The sequence below is a fragment of the Stomoxys calcitrans genome, chromosome 1, assembly GCF_963082655.1.
Source record: "Stomoxys calcitrans chromosome 1, idStoCalc2.1, whole genome shotgun sequence".
Lineage (NCBI taxonomy): Eukaryota > Metazoa > Arthropoda > Insecta > Diptera > Muscidae > Stomoxys > Stomoxys calcitrans.
The window spans coordinates 22,839,663-22,867,391 of NC_081552.1; the positions used below are offsets into that span (position 1 = coordinate 22,839,663).

Consider the following 27,729-nt stretch of genomic DNA (forward strand, 5'->3'; position numbering starts at 1 on the left):
TTGCCCAAAAAGTAATTGGGGGATTTTTTAACAGAAAGTAAATGCATTTTTAATAAAACTTAGAATGAACTTTAATCAAATATACTTTTTTTACACTTTTTTTTCTAAAGCAAGGTAAAAGTAACAGCTGAGTCTCAAGCTGTGAAAAAATTTGTCAACGCCGACTATATGAAAAATCCGCAATTACTTTTTGGGCAACCCAATATATACCTTATGAGGTCTTAGATGCATATTTTAAGGTGTTACAAACGGATGCCCAAATTAGTATACCGTAGTATACCAAACAATTATAATGCTACACTCATCTGTGTAGTAAAATAAGAATCAATCTGCGATCGAAATTTGAAACGGATGTTCGTGTCCGATAGTAAATAGGAATTTAAATTTAAAGATAGCAACTTTATTTTAAAGTTTTGGTTCTTTGGCTCGTTTCCATTGCAGAAATCCTACAAATAAGGAAAAATCTTACCAGACTCCTCACAACCTGAGGGTTGTTTTTGTAAGATAGAGGTGCGAGGTGCCTAAGATCGATTGTGTTATTCAGCGACTCTCTCGCCTCTTTGGACTGTTTTATGTATTTTTACATTTTTATAATATTATGGCCAAACATTTTCTGTTATTTTTAGAGCGACTTGGGTGAAGTAACGAAATTTAACATCATTTTAATTACTCCCCCATTTATGGTCTATATTGGTTCTTAGAGCAAGTCGAAGATTGAATAGTTATCGATATAATGCGATAACACGTACTTTGCACTGACGTATACGTATTCCAACTAAATTTGTCCATATAACTTATACGATATGTGGTCCAAAGGAATCATGTATCTTCTCTTATTTTTCCCTCCAATCTGCAGCTGATTTGATTTCCCTAATACACTCTTTATTTTTTTTTTTATCAAAATATTGCCGCCATACACATAAACATTCATAAAACAACAGCTAACAGTAAAAAGCTTTGCTTAAAAAACAAAAATAATGAAAATTGTTATAAAAAAAAAAGTTATAGTAATAAAAAAAAGAAGAAAACAAACAAATTGTCACCAATAAAAACACCAAATAATTAAAAGGAGTTGTTTAAAACAAGGATTTCTTAAATTTGGGTCTATTAAATTTAAAGGGGACACGAACCAAGGTAGTGAGAGCGATACACTCAAAAAAAAAGTTTACTCAAACCTTATGATGTTGTTCTTATTTTGAGGATTTTGGTAATAATTTCGAGCCAAAGATATGCAACTTATAAACAAGGATTGCGTCCTAGCACAAAGATGTAAGGTGGACATAAACCAAGTACACGGCGTTAAAAAAAATGCATAAATCATTCACAGAGAGAAATAAAGAGTGATTTGTTAAGAGCTTGATAACTTTTTTTTAAAAAAAAAACGCATAAAATTTGCAAAATCTCATCGGTTCTTTATTTGAAACGTTAGATTGGTCCATGACATTTACTTTTTGAAGATAATTTCATTTAAATGTTGACCGCGGCTGCGTCTTAGGTGGTCCATTCGGAAAGTCCAATTTTGGGCAACTTTTTCGAGCATTTCGGCCGGAATAGCCCGAATTTCTTCGGAAATGTTGTCTTCCAAAGCTGGAATAGTTGCTGGCTTATTTCTGTAGACTTTAGACTTGACGTAGCCCCACAAAAAATAGTCTAAAGGCGTCAAATCGCATGATCTTGGTGGCCAACTTACCGGTCCATTTCTTGAGATGAATTGTTCTCCGAAGTTTTCCCTCAAAATGGCCATAGAATCGCGAGCTGTGTGGCATGTAGCGCCATCTTGTTGAAACCACATGTCAACCAAGTTCAGTTCTTCCATTTTTGGCAACAAAAAGTTTGTTAGCATCGAACGATAGCGATCGCCATTCACCGTAACGTTGCGTCCAACAGCATCTTTGAAAAAATACGGTCCAATGATTCCACTAGCGTACAAACCACACCAAACAGTGCATTTTTCGGGATGCATGGGCAGTTCTTGAACGGCTTCTGGTTGCTCTTCACTCCAAATGCGGCAATTTTGCTTATTTACGTAGCCATTCAACCAGAAATGAGCCTCATCGCTGAACAAAATTTGTCGATAAAAAAGCGGATTTTCTGCCAATTTTTCTAGGGACCATTCACTGAAAATTCGACGTTGTGGCAGATCGTACGGCTTCAGTTCTTGCACGAGCTGTATTTTATACGGTTTTACACCAAGATCTTTGCGTAAAATCTTCCATGTGGTCGAATAACACAAACCCAATTGCTGCGAACGGCGACGAATCGACATTTCACGGTCTTCAGCAACACTCTCAGAAACAGACGCAATATTCTCTTCTGTACGCACTGTACGCATTCGTGTGGTTGGTTTAATGTCCAATAAAGTAAACTGAGTGCGAAACTTGGTCACAATCGCATTAATTGTTTGCTCACTTGGTCGATTATGTAGACCATAAATCGGACGTAAAGCGCGAAACACATTTCGAACCGAACACTGATTTTGGTAATAAAATTCAATGATTTGCAAGCGTTGCTCGTTAGTAAGTCTATTCATGATGAAATGTCAAAGCATACTGAGCATCTTTCTCTTTGACACCATGTCTGAAATCCCACGTGATCTGTCAAATACTAATGCATGAAAATCCTAACCTCAAAAAAATCACCCTTTAATAATAAAGTCAAGGTTTTTATACCCACCACCGAAGGATGGGGGTATATTCATTTTGTCATTCCGTTTGCAAGACATCGAAATATCCATTTCCGAACCTATACAGAATATATATTCTTGATCAGCGTAAAAATCTAAGACGATCTAGACATGTCCGTCCGTCTGTCCGTCTGTTGAAATCACGCTACAGTCTTTAAAAATAGAGATATTGAGCTGAAACTTTGCACAGATTCTTTTTTTTGTCCATAAGCAGGTTAAGTTCGAAGATGGGCTATATCGGACTATATCTTGATATAGCCCCCATATAGATCGATCCGCCGATTTAGGGTCTTAGGCCCATAAAAGCCACATTTATTATCCGATTTTGCTGAAATTTTAGACAGTGAGTTGTGTTAGGCCCTTCGACATCCTTTGTCAATTTGGCTCAGATCGGTTCAGATTTGGATATAGCTGCCATATAGACCGATCCTCCGTTTTAGGGTCTAAGGCCCATAAAAGCCACATTTATTATCCGATTTCTCTTAAATTTGGGACATTGAGTTGTGTTAGGCCCTTCGACATCCTTCGTTAATTTGGCTCAGATCGGTTCAGATTTGGATATAGCTGCCATATAGACCGATATCTAGGTTTTAGGTTTTGGGCCCATAAATTTTGTCCGATGTCGCTGAAATTTAAGACAATGAGTTTAGTTAGGCTCTTCGACGTCCTTTTTCAATTTTGCTCAGATCGGTCCAGATTTGAATATAACTGCCATATAGACCGATCTCTCAATTTAAGGTTTTGGGCCCATAAAAGAGGCATTTATTGTCCGATTTCACTGAAATTTGACACACACACACATATATATATATATATATATATATATATTTATATATATATATATATATATATATATATATATATATATATATATATATATATATATATATATATATATATATGTGTCAAATTTCAGTGAAATATATATATATATATAAACTATGAAGTAACCTCTTAAAAAAACTTTTAAATAAATAATCCCTAATTGTTTTCAATGCCACCCCCTAAGTTGGTTCATGTCTGGTATTGTGTCTCCGCCTAAGTGCCGGTATCTGTTGGACGCGGAAGCCGGGCAATGACAAAAGAAATGCACCAACGTCTCATCATCTTCCCCGCATGCCCGCACACATGCTATCACTTGCCGCACCGATTTAACATAAGTGAGCTCATAAAAGCTTCAGGTTAACCAAGTTTATTGACGGCAGTCCTCTGGCCTTCACCATGAAATCGTCTGCCCTTTCATTCACCCTTACGGCCCGTTATGGCCCGGCACCTAAACGATGCGGATTTTCCCATCCACCGAGAAGGCGTTAATCTCCTTCTTACAGTGCAAGACTGTTCGTGTCCTTACCGTCCTGGTCGTTATTGCCCTTATGGCAATTTTACTGTCGATAAAGATATTCACAATCGACATCCTCGCGTTAGCACCATACCACTTCACGCATTCCGTGATCTCCGCCTGCAGGACCGTATTATGGTCAGGCAGTCTAAAATAGATGTCAGTCCCTGGGTACTCAATGTAGACCCCCAGGCCCACTCTGTTCTCTAGCTTTGATGATCTTCCAGATGACAATTCTAGGGTTCCGTCAATCCAAGACTTTGCCGTTGGCAGCAGTGCCTTGCACTCGACTCAGGTATCCGATCGGAGACTTCTTACCTTCCTTCAAGGTTTCCTATCGCCGTCTCGATTATACCGCGATGGTATGAGCTGCTCCCATCCTCAATCCATTTTCCCATCGTCCTAAGTTTCATAGCCGCAGTGGCTGCCTCACACTTAATCTGTATGTCAATGGGTCGGATATCTAGAATGGTCTCCAGTGTTCTAGTGGGCGTGGTCCTCATTGCTCCGCCTATGCCAAGACAACATGTTCTCTGAACTTGTTGTATGGTCCTTATGTTGCACTTTTTCTCCACAGCAATCCACCAAACTACTGAGGCGTAAGTAAGTATTGGTCTAATCATGCTCCTGTAGAGTCAGGGGACTATCCTCGGATTCAGGCCCCATTTTGAGCCTACGACCCGCTTATACAGTGCCCAATATCTGTGAGCCTTCTCAGTACGCTCCTGAATGTGACACTTCCAATTCAGTTTCCTGTCCAAGATCACACATTCAGAAGCCATGTTGTCCATGGCTTCTGAATTAGGGCAATATGTATCTTGCCCTTGCTAATGTTCTCCATCAGAGCGTGTGTAGCAGTCTCGCTCCAGTGAAGGTTTATTACCTAGTCTTTCCAATATTGAAAGAGGCCGTGATTGCCTCGTTGTCAGCCCTCTGTTCGTTGGGCGGTGTTGAGTCGAAGGTATTTTAAGCTGACGAGACAGTGCTTGGGGTGTTTGAGAGAAAGATTCTTCATAAAATATATGGACCAGTTTGTGTTAATGGAGAATATAGGCGTCCGATGAACCAAGAACTGTATGAGCTGTATGACGACTATGTATAGACTAAAGCATCAAAATGCAACGGCTGCGTTGGCTAGGTCATATTGCCAGAATGGATGAAGAAGCTGCAGCAAAGAAGTCTTTTGATGGTAAACACGGTGGTACACGCAAACCGGGACTACCAAAAGCCCGATGGAAAGATCAAATATTATATCGATTATAAAATGAGAGCAGAGGATCGAGGCGCTTGTAACGCTATTCCACGTTCGGCTAGTGTAACAAATGTTCTGTCACAGCCAATTAAAGTATGGTAAATAAACTCACTTGTAATACCTTTCTTTTCAATATCCGTTATAATTTTTGTTAATATAAATTTGATTTATTTTTATACCCACCACCGAAGGATGAGGGTATGCAAATGCAAATTTGGCCAAGAACATTCCATTAAGGTACAAGGGGCAAACTTCTCAAATATCAATGAGTTCTGTCCGATTCAGTTTTAAGCTCAATGATAAGGGATCTCCTTTTTATAGCCGAGTCCGAACGGCGTGCCACAGAGCGACACCTCTTTTGGCAGACGTTTTTATATGGCAAAGTACCTCACAAATGTAGCCAGCATTAGGAGGGAATAACCACCGCTGAAAAATTTTATGATGTTTCTGCCAGGATTCGAACCTAGGCGTTCTGCGCTACGATGGCCTCCAACACATCGAAATATCCATTTCCGACCCTATAAAGTATATATATTCTCGATCGTCGTAAAAATCTAAGATGATCCAGCCATCTGTTGAAATCACTCTACAGTCTCTAAAAATAGAGATATTGAGCTGAGACTTAGCACAGATTCTTTTTTTTTTTGTCCATAGGCAGCTTAAGTTCGAAGATGGGCTATATCGGACTACATCTTGATATAGCCCCCATATAGACCGATCCGCCGATTTAGGGTCTTAGGCCCATAAAATCCACATTTATTATCCGATTTTGCTGCAATTTTGAACAGTGAGTTGTGTTTGGCCACTCGTCGGCATCCCTCTTCAATGTTCATATGACCGATCTTTTGATTTTAAATCTTGGGCCCATAAAAAGCGAATTTATTGTTCGATTTCGCCGAAAATTGGGAAAGTGAGTTATACTAAGCCCTTCAACAACCCTCTTCAATTGGCCCAGATCGGTCCAGATTTGGATAAAGCTGCCATATAGACCTCTTTATTTAAAATCTTGGGCCCTTAACGGATGCATTTATTGTCCGATTTCGCCGAAATTTGGGACAGTAAGTTGTGTTAGGCTTTTCAACAACTTTCTGCAATTTGACCCAGATCGGTTCAGATTTAGATATAGCTGCCATATAGACCGACCTCTCGATTTAAAGTTTTAAACCAATAAAAGGCGCATTTAATGTCCGATTTCGCCGAAATTTGAGACATGAAGTTGTGTTACGCCCTTCGACAGCCCTCCTGAATTTGGCCTAGACCGGTTCAGATTTGGATATAGCTGCCATATAGACCGATCTCTCGATTTAAGATCTTAGGCCCATAAAAGGTGCATTTATTATCCGATTTTGCCAAAATTCGGGTCAGTGAGTTGCGTTAAGCTCCTTGACATCTTATTGCAATTTGGCCAAGATCGGTCAAGATTTGGATATAGCTGCCATATAGACAGATCTCTTTCTTGGGATTTAAAGTCTTGGGCCCATAAAAGTGGCATTTATTGTCCGATTTCTCCGAACAGTGAGTTGTGTTTTAAGGTTTTGGACCAATAAATGGAGCAAAACACAACTCACTGTTCGGAGAAATCGGACAATAAATGCCCCCGATTTCGCCGAAATTGGTACAGGGAGTTGTGTTAGGCCCTCCGACAACCCTCCTTAATTTGGCCCAGATCGGTTCAGATTTGGATATAGCTGTCATATAGAGATCTCTCGATTTAAAGTCTTCGACCCATAAAAAGCACATTTATAATCCGATTTTGCTGAAATTTTACATTGACTTGTGTTAGGATTTTCGACATCCGTGTGCTATATGGTTTTGATCGGTCTTTATTTGGATACAGCTGCCAAAAAGACCAACATTTTTCTCTAAAAAATTTAACAGTTACTTGTCCATGCCGAATTTGGTCCAAATCGGACCATATTTCGATGTAGCTATTATGGATGCATAAATTATGAATTTTTCATCGGATTATGACGAAAGGTGGTTTACATATATACCCGAGGTGGTGGGTATCCAGAGTTCGGCCCACCCGAACTTAATGTCGTTTTACTTGTTTCTGTTTTTATGTTGTACTAGCTGAGCCCGGTCCGCTCCGTTGCGCCTTCTTTAACTCTCTAATATCTTTTTAGGTTGGGGACACTTCGCCCTGAATGTGTATATGGAATTCGTGCCACTGTAGCCTATGTTCGCCTATAACGCTGAACGCCTGCGTTCAAATCCTGGCAATGACATCGGACAAAATTTAAAGCGGTGGTGATCCCCTCTTAATGCTGGCGACATTTGTCATGCATGCTCATGTAAAGAATCTGCCAAAGAGATGTCGCACTGGGGCACTCCATTCGGACTCGGCTATAAAAAAAGTCCCTTATCATTGAGTTTAAAACTGAATCGGAAAGCTTTCATTGATGTGTGAGAAGTGTGCCCCTTCTCGGTTCCTGGGCAAATTTTGGCACTCAGACATTTCGACTCAAATATGGACATCAGATTCGTGCTGCGCTCCCAAATCCATTTAATGTGAGCCCCATATTGCCATGGTCAGTGAATATGAAATGTTTGATATTTGGAGGGTGTTTTGGGGCTGGGGCGGCCACCGGCACTTTGCCCTGAAAATAGATATCAAATTCGTTCTTTACTCCCAAATACCGATGATTTGAGCTCCATATTGTCATAATCGGAAATGAAGTTCAGTTTAGGGGGCACTTTAGGGCGTACCACGAAACAGTTGGCTCCAAAATTGGCTAATCTTCGTTTTCTACTCTCTAATACCTTTCATTTGAGTCCCATATTGTTATAATGGGTCAATCAACCTTTTTGACTTGTTTTTGGAAAGAAAAGCGCCACCTAGACTTGAACACAATTTTTAATGTCATATTCGTAATCTGCTCCCAAATACCTTTCATTTGAGTCCCATATAGACATGGTCGGCTAACATGCCCAATTGGGGGGTACTTGGGGGTGGGGCGACCTGCCATTACTTGGACCTAATTTTTTATGCCAGATTACAAATCTACCGTCGCATATTTTTCATTTGAGGCCCATTTTGACATGAACATCGAATATATCTGTTAATATGAGTTTTTGGGCTGGGGAGGCCCAAATTGTAATACGATATTAATTTTCTATTTTTCAATGCCTTTGATTTGATAACCATATTGTGCCCATCGGTCCACTTTTGATTTTGGGTGGCGTTTTTGGAGAGTGACCGCCCCCATGCGATATCGAATAATGTTTCCTTCCAGACAAACTTACTCATTCCGTGAAAATATTAAGAAAATCGGTTCAGCCGTGTTTGATTCTACGAAACAAACAAAAAAAAAACCGAGTCCCATAAGGTCACGATGGGTCATATGCCCATTTAAGCATTTTTGGGAGGTAGGGTGACCTCCTACACTTCGAACTGATTGTGTATACCAGATTCGTAATCTACTCCCTAATACCATTCATTTGAGGCCCATATTGACATGAACGTCCAATACGTCTGTTTGGGGGAATTTTGGGGTTGGGGAGGCCCGATGGGTACTTAGACCCAAATTTTATATTCGTATTCTTTTTTCCAATACCTTTTATTTGATACCCATATTGTCCCGATCGGTCCACTTTTGATTTTGGATAGTGTTTTTGGGTAACGGGGGAAAAATTACGAAATCAACAAATTATAAAGCCTATTTCTCCGTCCTGACCATATTCGCAATATACTCCCGAATTCATTTCATTTGAGTGCCATATTATCATAATCGTATAAAAACCCTATTTAAGGGGGTTTTGGGGTGGCCCCCCCCAAATTTTTAATGTGAAATTCGTACTCTACTCCTGAACACCTTTCATTTAGGTCCCATCGATGGTCCACTTTTTTTTTTTTTTGGGTAGTACTCTTGGGGTAAGGGGGAGGGTCCGCCCCCTTCCGATATCAAAAAATTATATAGCCTATGTTTCTTCCCAGACCAACCTAAACAATCTGTGAAAATTTCGAGGTAATCGGTTCAGCCGTTTTTGAGTCTATACGGAACAAACAAACAAGTCGACAAACAAACACAAATTCAATTTTATATATAAGACTAGCTGAATCCGGCCCGCTTCGCTGCGCTTCCTTTTACACCATATGAATTATAACTTTCTTTTCAATTACTCTGCTTTGCATTCACTAAGTTGCGTTTATATTATGCGGCCATGTTTTTATAGAACTTGTAGATTATTGTGGAAGCTTGTCCCAGGGTAGGAGGGTTAAAAAATAAGACCGATAACAGTCAAAGGTAAGTTCCTTTTCTATTTATTCGAAGGACAGACAACTTGTCAAAACAGTAGTGAAAAGTCATAATTTAGCCTTTTTAAATCAAATCAAATTGCCATATTAAATGATTCTCAGTAGTAAATAACTAATTTACCGGTCTTTATATTAGGTGCGGTGGCGACAGTTCTTAGTAATTAAGCCGTGTAAAACTTTTAATCCAGCAGCACGTTGTTTGAATTTGTCTGGGGAAAGAAGGCTTCTCGTCGATGAGCTAAAAATGGCGGCCACCATGACGTTAAGGTTTGCAACTGCTCCTATCACATTCAACGTCATAACTTTGGTATGGTGGCAATGTCCTATTAGGTCATTATACTGATCAACTGTTTTGGGGTGAGGTCGTCCGCTAGATATATGAACAGAATAAAGATTTCATATTCGCAGTCCACAACTATATATTTTGAATTGAACCCCATATTGTCATAATTGGTGTATACAGCCGTTTGGTGGACGCGTAGGACAATTGTGCGCCTCACTCTATCTGCCACTTGAGCACAAATTTGAATGACGCACTCTACTCAAAAAAATCTATCACGATTTTAGGAGGTAAAGCACCACCAATATTCATGGGCACAAAGTTTAATGTCATATTCGTAATCTGCTCTTAAATGCCTTTCATTTGAGTTTCATCAAGCTATGATAGAGTAATATTCCCATTTGGGGCACTTATCGGGGATGGGTCGACCATCAATTACTTGGACCTCATTTTTTATGTCATATTCGTAGTCTACTCGCGAATACCATTCATTTGAGTCCTATAGTGATATGTACGTCCAATATGTCTGTTTGGGGCAGTTTTTGGAGTTAGGCGACCCCTTAGATACTTGAACCCAATTTGTAATACCATATTCGTATTTACTCTCCAATATCATTCATTTGATACCCATATTGTCCTTATCGGTCCACTTTTGGTTTTGGGCGGCGTTTTTAGGGTAACGGGGGAGGGTCCGCCCCCTTCCAATATCAACAAATTGTATAGCCTATATCTCCTTCCTGACCATATTCGTAATCTACTCCCGAATACCTTTCATTCGAGCCCCTTATTGTCATTATCGCCCAATAAATCTATTTTGGGGGATTTTGGGGTCGGGGCGACTCCCCCCAATTGTTTGGACCCAATTTTAATATGAAATTCGTACTCTACTCTTGAATACCTTTCATTTAAGTCCCATATTGTCCCGAACGGTCCACTTTTATTTTTGAGTGGTAATTTTAGGTTAAGGGGGAGGGTCCGCCCGCCTTGCAATATCAAAAATTTATATAGCCTATTGCTCCTTCTGGACCACTTTTCACAATCTGTGAAAATTTCAAAGAAATCGGTTCAGTCGTTTTTGAGTCTATACGGAACAAACAAATTTACAAACCCACAAACAAACATAAACTCATTTTTATATATATAGAAATATTTTTTAATTTTATTTTAGGTTATTTAAATTTAATTTTATATTCATTTTACTTAACTAATTATTTTATTTAATTAATTTTATTATTATAATTAATTTTTCTTTTTTTTATAAAATTCTAAAATTTTGCTAGATTGTTTATCCACTTTTTGTATTAGTATTTGCTTTCACTCGCGCTTATCAGCTCAATTAAAGACCCTGTATTTTCGCAAATATGCCAAACAAGTTCAAGTAACGCCCAAAACCTCATAAGAACAGCATTACTGCGTATATTCTGCTATACTAGTTTAACGTATAAAATTCAATGTACGGCATTGCTACAAAGAGCACAGAGCTCTAACATAGGAGCATAAACAATGGGAGTATGCAACAGTGATACAGTTCCCCTGCAAACATTTTCTATCGTGCGAGTCACTAAATCTGCACTCAAGGAAGTTGAAAACAATCGCAGGCGATACTTTTTTTTTGACTCTAATTAGTGTCTCGGTACGGGAGAAAACATGCTACTTGGCGATATACACCCATTAGTGGCTAAATAGGGACTAAAAAAAGATTAAAATTCGATTTTCAACGTCATGAATAAAAATTAAAGTGCCCATTCTGGGAGGCAGTGAGAAAGTCACTTCCAAATGTTTGGAGGGAAACGATCATGTAACACAAGAAGAGAACAACACGTGTGTGTGTGTGTGTGTTAAACAGAAAAGTTATTATCTCTTGTATTCTTTAACTCTTGTAATGTATATGAGAGTAGGAGTTGGTCGAATAAGGATTTTATTAAACCCTTGACTATTGTAAGAAAAGAAATAAATAAATATAAAAATATTATTTTTTTGACAGGGTGTGTACTTAAATACAACAAGTAAGGGCATGCTAAATTCGGCCGGGCCGAATCTTATATACCCTCCACCACGGATTGTCAAAATTTCAGGCAAATCGAGTAATAAAGGGTGATTTTTTTGAGGTTAGGATTTTCATGCATTAGTATTTGACAGATCACGTGGGATTTCAGACATGGTGTCAAAGAGAAAGATGCTCAGTATGCTTTGACATTTCATCATGAATAGACTTACTAACGAGCAACGCTTGCAAATCATTGAATTTTATTACCAAAATCAGTGTTCGGTTCGAAATGTGTTCAAATTTTGACAAATTTTGTTCAGCGATGAGGCTCATTTCTGGTTGAATGGCTACGTAAATAAGCAAAATTGCCGCATTTGGAGTGAAGAGCAACCAGAAGCCGTTCAAGAACTGCCCATGCATCCCGAAAAATGCACTGTTTGGTGTGGTTTGTACGCTGGTGGAATCATTGGACCGTATTTTTTCAAAGATGCTGTTGGACGCAACGTTACGGTGAATGAACACATTTCGAACCGAACACTGATTTTGGTAATAAAATTCAATGATTTGCAAGCGTTGCTCGTTAGTAAGTCTATTCATGATGAAATGTCAAAGCATACTGAGCATCTTTCTCTTTGACACCATGTCTGAAATCCCACGTGATCTGTCAAATACTAATGCATGAAAATCCAAACCTCAAAAAAATCACCCTATAATTACGCCCTCCAGAGGCTCAAAAATTCAAACTGGAAGATCGGTTTATATGGCAGCGATAACAGATTCTACACCGATTTAGATCATACTTTAAACTGTTGTTGGAAGTCATGCCAAAACGACATATTCAAAATTTCAACCATATTGAATAAGAATTGTGCGCTCCAGAAGCCCAAGAAGTCTAATCGGGATATTGGTTTATATGGAGGCTACATCAGGATATGGACTGATGTAGACCATACTTAACACAGTTGTTGGAAGTAAAAAAAAAAAAATACATTTCATGCAAAATTTCGGCCAAATCCGATAAGAATTGCGCCCTCTAGAAGCTCAAGAAGTCAATATCAATAGAAGAACAAGAAGTCAATATCATGTTATCGACCGATTTGAACCATGCTTAGCACATTTTTTGGAAGTGATACAAAAATGACATATGCAAAATTTTGGCCAAATCGAATAAGTATTGCGCCCCCTAGAAGCTCAAGAAGTCAGGACCCAAGACTGGTTTATATGGCAGCTATATCAGGTTATGGACTGATTTGAACCATACTCATTTCAGTTGTTGGATGTTATAAGGTAACACGTCATGCAAAATTTCAGCCAAATCGGAGAGGAATTGCGCCTTCTAGAGGCTCAAGAAGTCCAATCGGGAGATCGGTTTATATGGTGGCTATATCAGCTTATGGACTGATTAAGACTATACTTGGCACAGTTGTTGGGAGTCATGCAAAATTTCAGCCAAATCGGATAAAAGTTGCGCCCTGTAGAAGTTCTAAAAGTCAAGACCCAAGGTCGGTTTATATGACACCTATATCAGGTTATAAATCCATTTAGACCATAATTAGCACAGTAGTTGGAAGTGATACCAAAACACCACGTGCAAAATTTCAGCCAAATCGGATAAGAATTGCGCCCTCTAGAAGCTGAAGAAGTCAAGACCCAAGATCGGTTTACATGGTAACTATATCAAAGCATGGACCGATTTGGCCCATTTACAATTCCAACCCACCTACGCCAATAAAAAATATTTGTGGAAAATTTCAAGCACCTAGCTTTACTTCTTCGAAAGTTAGCGTGCTTTCGACAGACGGACGGACATGGCTAGATCTACATAAAATGTCATGACGGTCAAGAATATATGCTTAATGGGGTCTTAGACGCATATTTCGAGGTGTTACAAACGGAATGATGAAATTAGTACACCCCCCATCCTATGGTGGAGGGTATATAAATATAAACATAAAACATGTTGAAAATACTCATGGCATCAAGTTTGTACTTTATTCTTAATTTTACTTTGTTAAAGAATTTTATGCATTAGGTTACTTTTCCTCTCAATGATTTTAACATGAGCTGAGCTAGGCAATAGACTTCCAGAATTGAGTAAAGCACCGCTAGTGAGCGTAAGAATTTACTTTGAATATTAGTTGTTACTGTTGATAGTGTACGAGTACACATTTCTTTTAGTTAGTAGCTGGCGTGGAAGTGGTTTAGTTGTGCTTGTTTGATCTGCGGCAGTTTGTCGCTCCTAGTTTTCCTCTGTTTAACAAAGTGATCTTACAATTTGCAATAATTGCAAAATCCAATATTCAATTTAAACAATAAAGATTTGTGAAGAAAAATTTAGAAAATAAATTAAGCGAATAAAATGATGTCGCGAAATATGTTAGGTATGTTTGTACCGTATATAATTATTGTATATGCTTGTTTTGTGGTATTAAAAGCAGTTTTATGCCGGTATCAGTGATTGTGTGTTTACATTCTTCCCATGTACATATGTAAATTAACATATGGGAATCTTTTGAGCAGTGTTTCCTTATACACATTGGATTAAAGCATGCGCTATGGTAAACTTGTTATTGTTTTGATCGACAAAATCTTTAAAGGCATATGTGGCTTTTAATAAGCGGTATGATAGCTTTAAAAATGTCAAAACTGTTTCACAACTTCATCATGTATTTACACATTCGGAACCGAGAAGGTTTACAAGTCCTGATTTTCAAATTTTAGTGAATTTGATTCCACAAAAAGACATAAACGTCTTCTACCAAAGTGCGGAGTGTTACCAATCTCTCAAATATGATCCCAATTTGACTGTGATGAGGTCCACCGTTGATGAATAACATGATGGAAAAAAATAATTCGTTTCACTTAAAAGAAATGTTCGTCAAATAAACTTTATTTTTAAATTTTGTTTACGATAAAAGAACATTTTTTTGCAATAAATTCGTGCAAGAATTTGTGGAAAATATAGTTCTTTTTTACACTGACCATACCTTTCATTATTGATATATAAAATACTAGCCGAACGGGGCCCCCTCCACTGCGCCTTCTTTAACTCTCTGATATCTTTTTAAGTTTGGGACACTTCATCCTGAATGTGGATATCGAATTCGTGCCATTGTAGCCTATGACGCTGAACGCGTTCGAATCCTGGCGAGGACATCGTTTATCCCCTCTTAATGTTGGCGATGTTTGCGAGGTACAATGTCATGCATGATCATTTAAAAACTTTTCCTTAAAGAGGTGTGCACTGCGGGACGGTGCTCGGACTCGGCTTAAAAGAAAAGGTACCTTATTTTGAGTTTAAACTTGAACCGGAGAGCACTCATTGATGTGTGAGAATTTGTCCCTTCTCGGTTCCTGGTGGTGATGTTCTTCCTTCGGGTAATGTTCTCAGACATTTCGATTCAAATATGGATATCAAATTCGTGCCGCACTTCCAAATTCCTTTAATTTGTGCTCCATATTGTCATGGCCGGTAAATATGAACTGCTTGGAGGGTGTTTTGGGTCTGGGGCGGCCACCGGCACTGAAAATAGATATCAAATTCGTTCTTTATTCCCTACGGAAATGAAGTTCAGTTTAGGGGGTGCTTTAGGGCGTACCCCAAAACACTTGGCTCCAAAATTGGATATCAAATTCGTTTTCTGGCCCTGGTTATATGGACCCAAATTTTAATACCATATTCGTTTTCTGGTCTCCAATACCTTTCATTTGATACCCTTATTGTGCCGATCGGATTTTCGGATATGGGTGGCGTTTTTGGGGTAAGGGGGAGGATCCACCTCCACCCGATATCTAAAAATTATATAGCCTATGTTTCCTTCCAGACAAACGTACACAATCTATGAAATTAAAAAAAAAATTGGTTCAGCCAAGTATCATATAGTCATAATGGATCTAATGGCGTTTATGAGGGGTAGCGTGATCCCCTATACTTCGATCTTATTTTTTATGCCAGATTCGAAATCTACTCCCGAATACCTTTCATTGTGTACTTAGACTCAAATTTTAATACCATATTCGTATTCTACTTTCCAATACGTATATTGTCCCGATCGGTCCACTTCTGATTTTGGATGGTGTATTTGGGGTAACGGTGAAGGGTCCGACCCCTTCCGTTATCAATAAATTATAAAGCATTTTCCTTCTTCCTGACCATATTCGTAGTCTACTCCCGAATACCTTTCATTTGAGTCCCATATTGTCATGATCGTTAAATAAACCTATTTTGGGGGTTTTTGGGACTGTGGCGGCCCCCCAGGTACTTGGACCCAACTTTTATTATGAAATTGGTACTCTACTCTTGAATACCTTTCATTTCAATCCCATATTGTCCCGATCTGTCCACTTTTACTTTTGGTAAAATAGGTCTATATAGGTCTATAAACTGATATACTTACTTTACTTAACTTGGCTATGACAAAAAAATTTGTTCCACGAGCCGAAAGTAGAATAGCGTTGCAAACGCCTCGATCTTCCGCTCTCATTTTATAATCTCTGACACCAATTTTCGAGGTGTCTCCCACAACTTGATCTTTCCATCGGGCTTTTGGTCGTCCCGGTTTGCGTGCGGTCGACCGTGTTTGCCCTCAAAGGACTTCTTTGCTGCAGCTTTTTCATCTATTCTGGAAGAATTTTTCTCCCAAACACACCAAACACTGTCTCGTCTGCTTTCACAAGTACCCATGCCTCAGTACCATATAACAACACGTCTAGTATCAGTGTCTTGTATAGTGTAATCTTCGTCTGTCGAAAGGTGGCCTTGTTTGTGAACTGCTGACTTAATCCAAAGTAGCATCTGATTGCTAGTATTATTCTTCGCTATCTCAAAACTGGTGTCATTCGTTTCGATTACGGCGGTGCCGAGGTAGATAAAGTTGCTAACTATCTCAAAGTTGTGAATTCCAACTTTCTCCATTTTCGTTATCTGATCGTTTTGGGAGTTGAAACCATCCATTTCGTTTTATCTCCATTTACTACCGAACCCATTTTCACTGACTCTCTTTCGATTCTCTCAAAGGTTGCAGTTACTACTTCCGGTGACCGACCTATGATATCGATGTCGTCGGCATAGGCGAGTAGCATGTGTTCTCTTGTGAGTAGTGTGCCATACCATTTCACATCTGCATTTCGTAATTTCATTGTGCAAAATTTCAGCCAAATCGGAAAAGAACTGCGCCCTATAGGAGCTGAAGAAGTAATATCGGATCTTCCGATATTACTTCTTCAGCTCCTGTAGGGCGCACTTCTTATCCGAATAAATGCATCATTGTTGTCTTCCAATGCGTCAATTTAAGCAGGCTTGTCTGTATAGACATGAGCTTTAACATAGCCCCACAAAAAAAAGACGAAAGAACTTAAATCGCACGATCTAGTCGTCTAATTGACCAGTCTCGAACGTGAAGTACGATCCAATGTTGCCACCAGCCCATAAACCGGACCAAATTGTGGGAAGTGCTCTCTATTGTTGTCGTTGGGAGTATATTTAATTTGGTCTCCATTTACATCCACGATGTGATGTCTTCATGCTCATCATCATCCTCCTCCTCATCCTTAATTTTGGTTAAAATTTTGAAAAGAAAAAATTTCAACAAGAATATAAGAAAAGATTTGCTCTGCTATTAGAGCGATATCAAGATATGGTCCAGTTTGGACCACAATTATATTATATGTTGGAGATCTGTGTAAAATGTCAACCAATTCGAATTAGAATTGCGCCCTTTGGGGGCTCAAGAAGTAAAATAGAGAGATCGATTTATATGGGAGCTGTATCGTGCTATAGAAAGATTCCGACCATAATAAACAGGTATGTTGATGGTCATGCGAGGATCCGTCGTACAAAATTTCAGGGAAATCGGATAATAATTGCGACCTCTAGAGGCTCAAGAAGACAAAATAAGATAGTTTTATATGGCAGCTATGTCAGGTTATGAACCGATTTGAACCTTATTTGGCACAGTTGTTAAAAGTCAAAATAAAATACTTCATGCAAAATTTCAGCCAAATCAGATGGGAATTGCGCCCTCTAGAAGCACAAGTAGTCAAGTCCTCAGAACTGTTTATAAGACAGCTATATCAGGTTATGGACCGATTTGAACCATACTTGCCACAGTTGTTGGATATTATAACAAAATACATTATGCAAAATTTCATTCCAATCGGAATTACGCACTCTAGAGGCTCAAGAAGTTAAGACCCAAGATCGGTTTATATGATAGCTATATCAGGTTATGGACCGATTTTTACCGTACTTGGCACAGTTGTTGGATACATTCCGAACAGACGGACGGACATGGCTAGATCGACATAAAATGTCACGACGATCAAGAATATATATTCTTTATGGGGTCTCAGACGAATATTTCGAGTAGTTACAAACAGAATGACGAAATTAGTATACCCCTATCCCACGGTGGAGGGTATAAAAACACAAAACTAATTACTTAATTTATTAGGGGTGCATCCATGTGAATGTGGGATTCAATATCTGTGAGAATTGAAACTATACGAATTGCTTAGAATGAATAACATTGTTTATCATGAATGGCTTGTATTAAAATCACAAAGCTAAGAAAAAACGCTGGAAACTGCATATAAATACATTTGGCATTATATTGAGAAGTAAGAATTTTGATCACAATAAGGAAATCAATGATAAATACGAGGCTATAAAAAATGTAATTTTGATGCGGGCAGAAAAGTAAAAGTATTCTATGAAGATAAGATATGGTCTTTCATCTACTACATTAGTAGTATGAGGGTAGTTCATAACTACTATCTTTTGTACTTTTGAATAAGATTTTAAATTTTACTGATATTTCGATATCAAGAGAAGTATCCTCTGTTCCTTAAAGGGAATGTTCAAGGGGAAGCATGTATAACATACATTGTTGTACAAACAAAAAAAAAATAAAACTTTTAAAACATTTTTAAGAGAAAAAAAAACACTTGTATTGCAAGTTTTTCTTTTATTGTTGCTATGGAACGTCTCGCTTCAACATATCATAAACATTCCGCTAAGGAACAGGGGCAAACTTCTCACATATCAATGAGTGCAGTCCGATTCAAGTTTAAGTTCAATGTTAAGGGGCCTCCTTTCTATAGCCTAGTCCGAACGGCGTGCCGCAGTGCGAGACATCTTTGGAGAGAAGTTTTACAAGGCATAGTACCTCACAAATGTTGCCAGTATTACTTACTTTAATTGGCTATGATAGAATATTTCTTCCACTAGCCGAACGTAGAATAGCATTCCAAGCGCCTCGATCTTCTGCGCTCATTCTAAAATCTCTGACACCAAGTTTCGAGGTGTCTCCCACAACTTGATATTTCCATCGGGCTTTTGGTCTTCCCAGCCAGCATTAGGGTGGGGAAAAACACGGCTGAAAATTTTTTCTGTCGTCTCGCCAGGATTCGAACCTAGGCGTTCAGCGTCATAGACAGACATGCCAACCTCTGCGGCCTCCAGACGCGCTAATGACCATGAGAATGAATATCACCAGAAATTGAAGGATTTAATTGATTACTGTAAATCCAAAAACTCTTTAATGGCAAAAGTATTTCGATAGCCGCAAACGATTATTCATTTAGAGGAGTAATAATTGTTATATTGCGTCTCTTCTACTAGAGAGAGAGAGAGGGTGAGTATTTGAGCATGTAGACAGACTAGAGATGGATCAAAAGTGATGGGCGGAAATTGAAAATTTTTAAATTTTCGCCATAGGTACGTCTAATGGCAAACATTTATTACTACAAACAAAATACTTTTATCACGAAGTTTTTTATTTTAATGTAACCGTTTAACGTTTCTCTTCAAAGCAGCAAACGTTAGCCATAAACTTAGAATTTTTGAACGTAACTAACTTTGTTTATTGTAAACCCTTTAGCAGCTTCGCCTGAGGTAAAAGGAGCAAAACTCTTTGATTGCAAAGGTATGTTGTTAGCCGCAAATGATTATTCGTTTGCCGGACCAATTATTATTCTCTTGTGTCTAACCTACTAGAGGAAAAGGGTGAGTTTTGGAGCATATAGACCAGTGATGGGCAAAAATACTCACACTATTGCAATTTACTGTATACGTACACAAGAAAATAATCTCAAGCAAGGCCAGTAGTAAACCCAAATGAACTCTGAAAGATTTCATCTGTTTATAATTGGTAGAAAAAGTTTGAATTATGTTAGAACATTAAATTAAACTTGGTATCATTTTCAATAAGCACAATCTATTTTGAAATGGTAAAGAATGTAAAAAAAGTTTATTGGGAAACAAGTGAAAGAGGGCTAAGTTCGGCCAGGCCGAAGCTTGGGAATCCACCACCGTGGATTCTGCTAAAAATTTGTACTAACTAAATTTAGCTGAAGTGCATAATTTCATTCGAAATACTAAATTTCTGTCAAACCAGCTAAAATTAAAGCTTCTAGGAACCGAACAAAAATGATTGCAAGAGCTATATCGGGTAATAGACTGATTTAAACCGTACTTGACACAGTTGTTGGAAGTCGTAACAGATCACCGCATGCAAAATTTCAGCCAAGTCGAACAAAAATTGCGGCTTGTAAGGACTTTAAAGGTCAAATAGGGAGATGGGTTTATACGGAAGCTATATTAGGTTATAAACCGATTTACACCGTACTAGGCACAGTTGTTGGAAGTCGTAACAGAACACCGCATGCAAAATTTCAGCCAAATCAGATCGGAAATTGCGGCTTGTAAGGGCTCAAGAAGTCAAATCGAGAGATCAGTTTATATAGGAGCTATGCCAAGTTATATACCGATTTGGTCTTTACTTAGTACAGTTGTTAAAAGTCATAACAGAACACTACATGCAAAATTTAAGCCAAATCGGACTAAAATTGTGGCTTCCAGGGGCTCAAGAAGTCAAGTTGGGAGATCGGTTTATATAGGAGCTATATCAGGCTCTTGGTCGATTTGGAACGTACTTGGCACAGTTGTTCGAAGTCATAACAGAACACTATGCCAAATTGGACAAAAATTGCGGCGGCTTCCAAGATCGGTTTATATGGGAGCTATATACAAATCTCAACTGATATGACCCATTTGTAATTCCCAATGACCTACATCGATAGTAGGTATCTGTGTAAAATTTTAAGCGGCTAGCTTTAGGTGTTCGACTGTGGTGGACTTAGAATGTCGAGACGATCAAGAATATATGTACTTTGCGTGGTCGCAGATCAATATTTCGAGGTGTTACAAACGGAATGACTAGATTAGTATACCCTCATCCTATGGTAGATTGTATACAAATCAATTTGTGTTTGTTTGTTTTATACCGTATAGACTCATAAACGGCTGAACTGATTACCTTGAAATTTTCACAGATTTTTTAGGTTGGTCTGGTAGGAAACATAGGCTATATAATTTTTTGATATCGCCCCTTACCCCAAAAGTACTACCAAAAATAAAAGTGGACCGATCGGGACAATATGGGGCTCAAATTAAAGGTATTTAGGAAAGGAGTACGAAAAATTGGTTCAAGTAACTGGGGGGCCGCCCAACTCCAAAACCCCCTAAAATGGGTTTATTGGAAGATCATGTTAATATTGGACTCTAATGAAAGGTATTCGGGAGTAGATTACGAATATGGTCAGGAATTTGTTGATATCGGAAGGGGCGGACCCCCTTCCCCGTTACCCCAAAAACACCATCCAAAGTAAAAAGTGGACCAATCGCAACAATATTGGTATCAAATGAAAGATATTGGATAGTATAATACGTATATAGTATTAAAAATTGGGTCCAAATAACCAGATGGCCGCCCTATTCCCAAAACTCCTCCAAGCAGACACATTGAACGTTCATATCAAATGAAAGGTATTTTGGGAGTAGATTATGAATTTGGCATACAAAATACCCAAAATGGGCATATTAGCCAATCATGACTATATGGGTAATGAGTGGTGTCTCCACCCCCAAAATCTCCCCAAATGGGCATATTAGCCGACCATGGCTATATGGGACTCAAATGTAAGATATTTTTAAATAGATTAGGAAAATGGCATTAGTATTTGTGTTAATGTATCTAGGTGGCGCTTAACCTCCTTAAAACACCTTAAATAGGTTATTTGACCCATTATTACAATATGGGACTCAAATGAAATATATTTGTAAGTAGAAAAGGAATCCAGTTTTGGAGTTAAGTGTTTGTGGGTAAGATCCAAAGCACCCCTTAAACTGAACTTATTTCCCGAACATTTCAATATGGAGCTCCAATGACATTTTTTTTGGGAGTAAATAACAAATTTCATACCTATTATCAGGGCAAAGTTGCGGAGCTCCAGCACCAAAACGCCCTCCAAACCGTACATATTTATCAACCATGGCAATTTGAATTTAAATGAAAGGTATTGGGGAGTAGAGCACGAATTTGCCATCCATATTTGGGCGAAATGTTTGAAGTATTATCCCACTCCCAAAAGCACTCTCCGTCAAATCAAGATCAATCACGACAATATAGGGCTCAAATGAAACAGGACTTATTTACCGACTATGGTAATATGAGGCTCATATAAAAAGTATTTCAGTGTATAGCACGAAGCTTACAAAGGGTGATTTTTTTAAAGCTATAGGAAAGTTGTTCAAAAAAATTTTATGATTGAAGATTATTTCATGCTATTGTTGACCATGACTGCGCCTCAAATTGTCAAACTGTAAATGAATATTAGCTTTAATATAACCGGCCACAAAATAGTCTAAAGGCGTTAAATCGCAAGTCAAGCTCTTGCATTTTGGGCAAAAAAAAGTTGGATATCATTACACGGTAGCGCTCACCATTAACAGTTACGTTACAATCCGCATCATCTTTGAAGAAGTACGGTCCAATGATGCTACCAGCCCATAAACCGCACTAAATTGTCACTTTTTCTGAATGCATTGCTAGCTCTTGCATTGCTTCTGGCTGATCTTTACTCCAAAATCGACAATTCTGCTTATTTACGTACCCATTGAGCCAAAAATGAGCTTCGTTCATAAAATGGAAGAAGCACGCGATGAACTTTCTTAACAGGGCACGCGTTTTGATAGTAAAATTCAATAATTTGCAAGCGTTGTTTGTTTGTAGGATGATTCGTGGTTAAATTATAGACCAAACTGAAGATGTTTGACAGTGAAAAAAAAAAAATACGAAACGTGCGTGAGCTATTTAAACCAGTGTTGCCAAAAAGATAATAGCTTAAAAATCACCCTTTACTAACTTTAAGGGCCAATGTCTGGGTGGCCACCTAACTTCCAAAATACACCCCAAACCAGACATATTTACCCACTACAATATCAGAGTCCAAATAATGGTATAAGAGAGTAGAGCAAAAAATAGTTCTCTTCAGAGGCAAACTATTCACATATCAACGAGTGCTGTCCGATTCCAGTTTAAATTCAATGATGAAGGACCTCCTTTTTATAGCCGAGTCCCAACAGCGTCCCGCCGTGTGGGAAGAAGTTTTTACATGATTTCTATGCATGGCATAATGTCACCAACATGGTTGTTCTTGCCAACCATCGAAAAAAGTCAGTTGAAAATGGCAAACAATGTCTGCTGACTGCATTACACAGTACAGTGACAGTGACTAGTATTACAGCAGTAGTTCTGCAATTTCAGAAAAGTCTGTTGTTACTGCTGCTTATTTTATGATGGGCTTATTAGAAGAAATAAAATGAAAGAGACGAGCTTTGGAAAGAAAATGAGAAAAAAACGACCGCTCAAACACCTACACTGCACACACTGATGTTATCCTAATTTTGTTGTTATTTATTGCACACGCTGTTGGCAAACGAGTTTTGAGCACAGACGCATGTGTGCTGCGTTTTTAACATAGTAAAAAGGGTCACCGTTATTGTAAACAATACACATCACACATGCGTCATAGCAATCAAGTAGACATTTCCCTGTTTAAAATACCTTTGCACTGTTGTTGTATTTTACTGGACACGAGAGATGGATTGTTGTTGTGTTAAAAGGCAAAATATCAGAATACAAATGGATTTCGTCGCAGAAACAGAGACTAAGAAGGGACCATACGTAGGTAGTCAAAACATGGCCTATATCTTGATATAAAACCCTTTATACTGATCTTCCGATGATAAGTCTTGAGTTCGTGAAGTCGTATTTCTGCCTTAATTTCAATGAACAACCGCGCCGAGTTTAGATAAAGCTATCTCCCAATTTAAGTGTTTGAGCTCAGATGGGCGCTTTTACTACCCATTTTCTACGTTACGCAGAGTTGAATGGACCATGAGTATGGACCAGATTTGGCCTTATTTGTATTCAGCAACCTCATATCCCTATTTTACCGAGTGAAGGCATTGAACGCACAACACCCGCATTTTCTACCCAGATTTAGGAAAATTTAGAAGAGATCCCTTAACACTCGTACCAGTTATAGTCAAAACTTTTTCCTGAAATTTGAAGCAGTGAAACCCCTTTCAACAGTCACATCCATGGTTTTATACTGCACTCCTAACGAATACACAGAAACGATATGAAGTGAATTAGTTTTGAGTTATTCCTGGCGATTTTTTCAATAATTAACTTGGTATTTACGTATAAGTATGTTGGAAAAACCTCCAAAAATTGAGATCAGCCTACTAACCTACCAAGAGCAAAAAAACCTACCAATTTTGCTAGGAACCTACCGAAAATGGCAACACTGGTTGTGATAGATGAAAGGCATTCATCCAGCGTGTTAGATGTACGATCGATCCATGGAGCGAATATAGATTCGCACCCGTTTGAATATGGTGAGAAATCTGACACTGCACCGAAGCTGGACATTGAAAAGCTGCAAACACAACAGATGACAACGGCAAACTCCACTCGACTGACCCAACTGCTTGATGAAAGCACTTCTTGTCCCGATGATATAAAGGCGCAGTGTCAAACCATTGCCCGCCCTATGGTAAATGCCGCGAAATCCGTACTTGGGTAGCGGAAGCCTCCCCCAAGAAACCCATGGTACGATGAGTGTCGAGATGCTACTGAAGCCAAGAATGCGACATATAGAGCAACCTTGCATTCAGTAAAAACGCGCCAGATGAAGGCGAGGTATCGAGAGAAAAGGAGAGAGAAGAAATGTCTATTCCACAGAAATTAAACGGAAATGGAAAGACGTGAGTGTGAGCGAATTGAGATGTACAGAAGTCCAAATGAAGTGCGGAAATTGTACCAATAAATTACACATGAAATCGATGGCTTTGGTGCAGGCACATCCACCTGCAGAGACAAAGAAGGAAATCTGGTAACTGACACAGATAGCATGCTGAGGATATGGAAAGAACATTTTACCCAACTGCTAGTGTCCGACGTTGGCGGCGAAGAGTATACCGCAGAACCAATCAATGATATAGAATGTTTGCCTTCTAGTCAGAATGAGGTTGAAGTAGCAGTGACCCGACTGCAGAACAACAAGGCAGCAGGAGCCGACGGGTTACCCGCTGAACTATTTAAGACCGGAGGCGACACGCTGATAAGGCCTATGCACCAGCTTGTCTGGGCAATCTGACTAGAAGAATGCATACCCGATGATTAGAACCTCAGTATAGTATGTCCCATACACAAGAAAAGAGACAAGACAGAATGTACCATCTACAGAGGAATAAGTCTCCTCCCCATCGCATACAAGATACTCTAAAGCACACTGCGTGAACGATTAAAACCTAAAATCAATGAGATAATTGGGCCCTATCAATGCGGTTTTAGCCCTGGTAAATCCACCCTAGACCAGATATTCACACTGTCCAAATCCTGGACAAATTAACACCTACCATCTCTTTGTTGATTACAAAGCCACTTTCGATACCCCTTTACATTCATAGGTATTTCAAGCCATGTCTCAGACATGGTATCCCTACAAAATTAATAAGACTCTGCAGAATGACACTTGCTGATATGCGTTCTTCAGTAAGCATAGGAAATAATCTCGCGGAACCATTTAATACCAAAGGAGATTTCTGACAAGGAGTCAGCCTGTCGTGTGATCTCTTTAATATCCTGCTGGAGAAGATTATACGAAATGCAGATGTGAATTGATATGGCACACTACTCACATGAGAACACATGCTTCTCGCCTATGCCGACGACATCGACATCATAGGTTGGTCACCGGAAGTAGTAACTACAGCCTATGAAAGAATCGAAAGAGAATCAGTGAAAATGGGTCTGGCGGTAAATGGATGGTTTCAACTCCTAAAATGTCTTGAAGAACCGAGCAGATAAAAAAAAGGATAAAGTTGGGAACCACAACTTTAAGACAGTCAGCGATCTTATCTACCTCGGTACCGCCGTAACCGAAACGAATGACACCAGTTTTGAGATAAAGCGATGAATAATACTGGCAATCAGATGCTACTTTGGATTGAGTAAGCAGTTTACAAACAAGGCCACCTCTCGACAGATGAAGATTACACTAGACAAGACACTGATAATACCCATGTTGTTATAAGGTTCTGAGGTATGGGTACTTGTGAAAGCAGATGAGGCAGTGTTTGAGAGGAAGATTCTTCGTAAAATGTATGGACCTGCTTGCGTTAATGGAGAACATAGGCGTCGTATGAACCACAAGCTGTATGACGACGTTTGCATAGTTACACGTATCGAAATACAACGGTTGCGTTGGCTAGGTCATGTGGTCAGAATGAATGAACAAGCTCCAGCAAAGAAGTCTTTTGAAAGCAAACACGGTGGTACGCGCAAATCGGGAAGACCAATGGAAAGATCAAGTGGTGTTAGAGATAACGAAACCTGGTGTTAGAGATAATATTGTAAAATGGGAGCAGAAGATAAAGGCGCTTGGAACGCTATTCTACGCTCGGCTAGTGGAACAAATGTTCTGTCATAGCCAATTAAAGTAAAATGATATGAAGCTAGCCGAACCGGACCGGAATAAGTCTCCTCCCCATCGCATACAAGATACTCTAGAGCACACTGTGTGAACGATTAAAACCTAAAATCAATGAGATAATTGGGCCCTATTAATGCTGTCACACTGTCCAAATCCTGGAAAAGACTCGATAAGGACAAATTAACACCTACCATCTCTTTGTTGACTACAAAGCCACTTTCGATACCCCTTTACGTTCATAGGTATTTCAAGCCATGTCTCAGACATGGTATCCCTACAAAATTAATAAGACTCTGCAGAATGGCACTTGCTGATATGCGTTCTTCAGTAAGAATAGGAAATAATCCCGCGGAACCATTTAATACCAAACGAGATTTCTGACAAGGAGTCAGTCTGTCGTGTGATCTCTTTAATATCCTGCTGGAGAAGATTATACGAAATGCAGATGTGAATTGATATGGCACGCTACTCACAAGAGAACACATGCTACTCGCCTATGCCGACGACATCGACATCATAGGTCGGTCACCGGAAGTAGTAACTACAGCCTATGAAAGAATCGAAAGAGAATCAGTGAAAATGGGTCTGGCAGTAAATGGATATAAGACGAAATGGATGGTTTCAACTCCTAAAATGCCTTGAACAACCGAGCAGATAAAAAAAAAACGGATAAAGTTGGGAACCACAACTTTAAGACAGTCAGCGATCTTATCTACATCAGCACCGCCGTAATCGAAACGAATGACACCAGTTTTGAGATAAAGCGATGAATAATACTAACAATCAGATGCTACTTTGGATTAAGTCAGCAGTTCACAAACAAGGCCACCTCTCGACAGACGAAGATTAACGCTCTTATACCTTATATGTTGAGCACGTTTTTATATCCACCACCGAAGGATGGGGGTATATTCATTTTGTCATTACGTTTGCAACACATCGAAATATCCATTTCCGACCCTAGAAAGTATATATATTCTTGATCGGCGTAAAAATCTAAGACGATCTAGCCATGTCGGTCCGTCTATGTGTTGAAATCACGCTACAGTCTTTAAAAATGGAGATATTGAGCTGAAACTTTGCACA

General features: G+C 38.9%; 1 protein-coding gene across 2 annotated transcripts in view; it reads left to right on the plus strand.

Annotated features, from left to right (window-relative positions):
* Positions 1-13,964: 13,964 nt before the first annotated feature.
* LOC106091501 (alanine--glyoxylate aminotransferase 2, mitochondrial) overlaps positions 13,965-27,729 on the plus strand; it is a 38,012-nt gene continuing 24,247 nt past the window's right edge. For both annotated transcript variants that reach the window (XM_013258036.2, XM_013258037.2), the window contains exon 1: positions 13,965-14,180. In XM_013258036.2, the coding sequence (XP_013113490.2) occupies positions 14,159-14,180 (22 nt within the window). In that variant the 5' untranslated portion in view covers positions 13,965-14,158. The remainder of the gene's footprint in view (positions 14,181-27,729) is intronic.